Source organism: Penaeus monodon, chromosome 19 (assembly GCF_015228065.2).
Source record: "Penaeus monodon isolate SGIC_2016 chromosome 19, NSTDA_Pmon_1, whole genome shotgun sequence".
NCBI classification, from domain to species: Eukaryota; Metazoa; Arthropoda; class Malacostraca; order Decapoda; family Penaeidae; genus Penaeus; species Penaeus monodon.
In genome coordinates, this window is record NC_051404.1 from 8,322,666 (window position 1) to 8,323,106 (window position 441).

The following is a 441-nucleotide window of genomic DNA, read 5'->3' on the forward strand; positions in this document are numbered from 1 at the left end:
ATCATATCATACAAACGTTAAATCAAAATCTCACACACCATTATCCCTTAGTGTAAACAGCTTGGTTACTGACGAGTAATACTAGTTAGAGATGAAAGCTGTAATATTTATAACTATAAAAGTCATATGAATAAAGTATAGATATACACTCTGGGTAGAACAGGAAGAACCAACAGAAAAAGAGGAAACAGATACACACAGACAAAGATAGAGATATATACAAATATAGAGGGTGAAAACAGACGTAAAAGAGGAGACAAGAATATATATATAAGGATATATAAGGAAACTGAATATGTAAAGAGAATAGCAAGGAACTCACCGTAAAAATACCTGATGATGTACATAACACGGTTGTCCCAAGAGTAGGCCATCTTGCTGAAATGAGTAGATCGGTTACAGTAGGAAGATGTAAACAGTGTAATGTATTCCGATTTTATG

The 441-nt window shown here is 33.3% G+C and overlaps 1 protein-coding gene across 1 annotated transcript in view; it reads right to left on the reverse strand.

Moving 5' to 3' along the window:
• The window catches only part of LOC119585045 (sarcoplasmic calcium-binding protein 1-like), a gene marked incomplete at its 5' end in the record, with an annotated part of 7,415 nt that extends 7,037 nt beyond the window's left edge, over positions 1–378 (reverse strand). The window contains 1 exon segment of the mRNA XM_037933662.1: positions 323–378. Coding sequence (XP_037789590.1) covers positions 323–374 — 52 coding nt within the window.
• Positions 379–441: the final 63 nt, after the last annotated feature.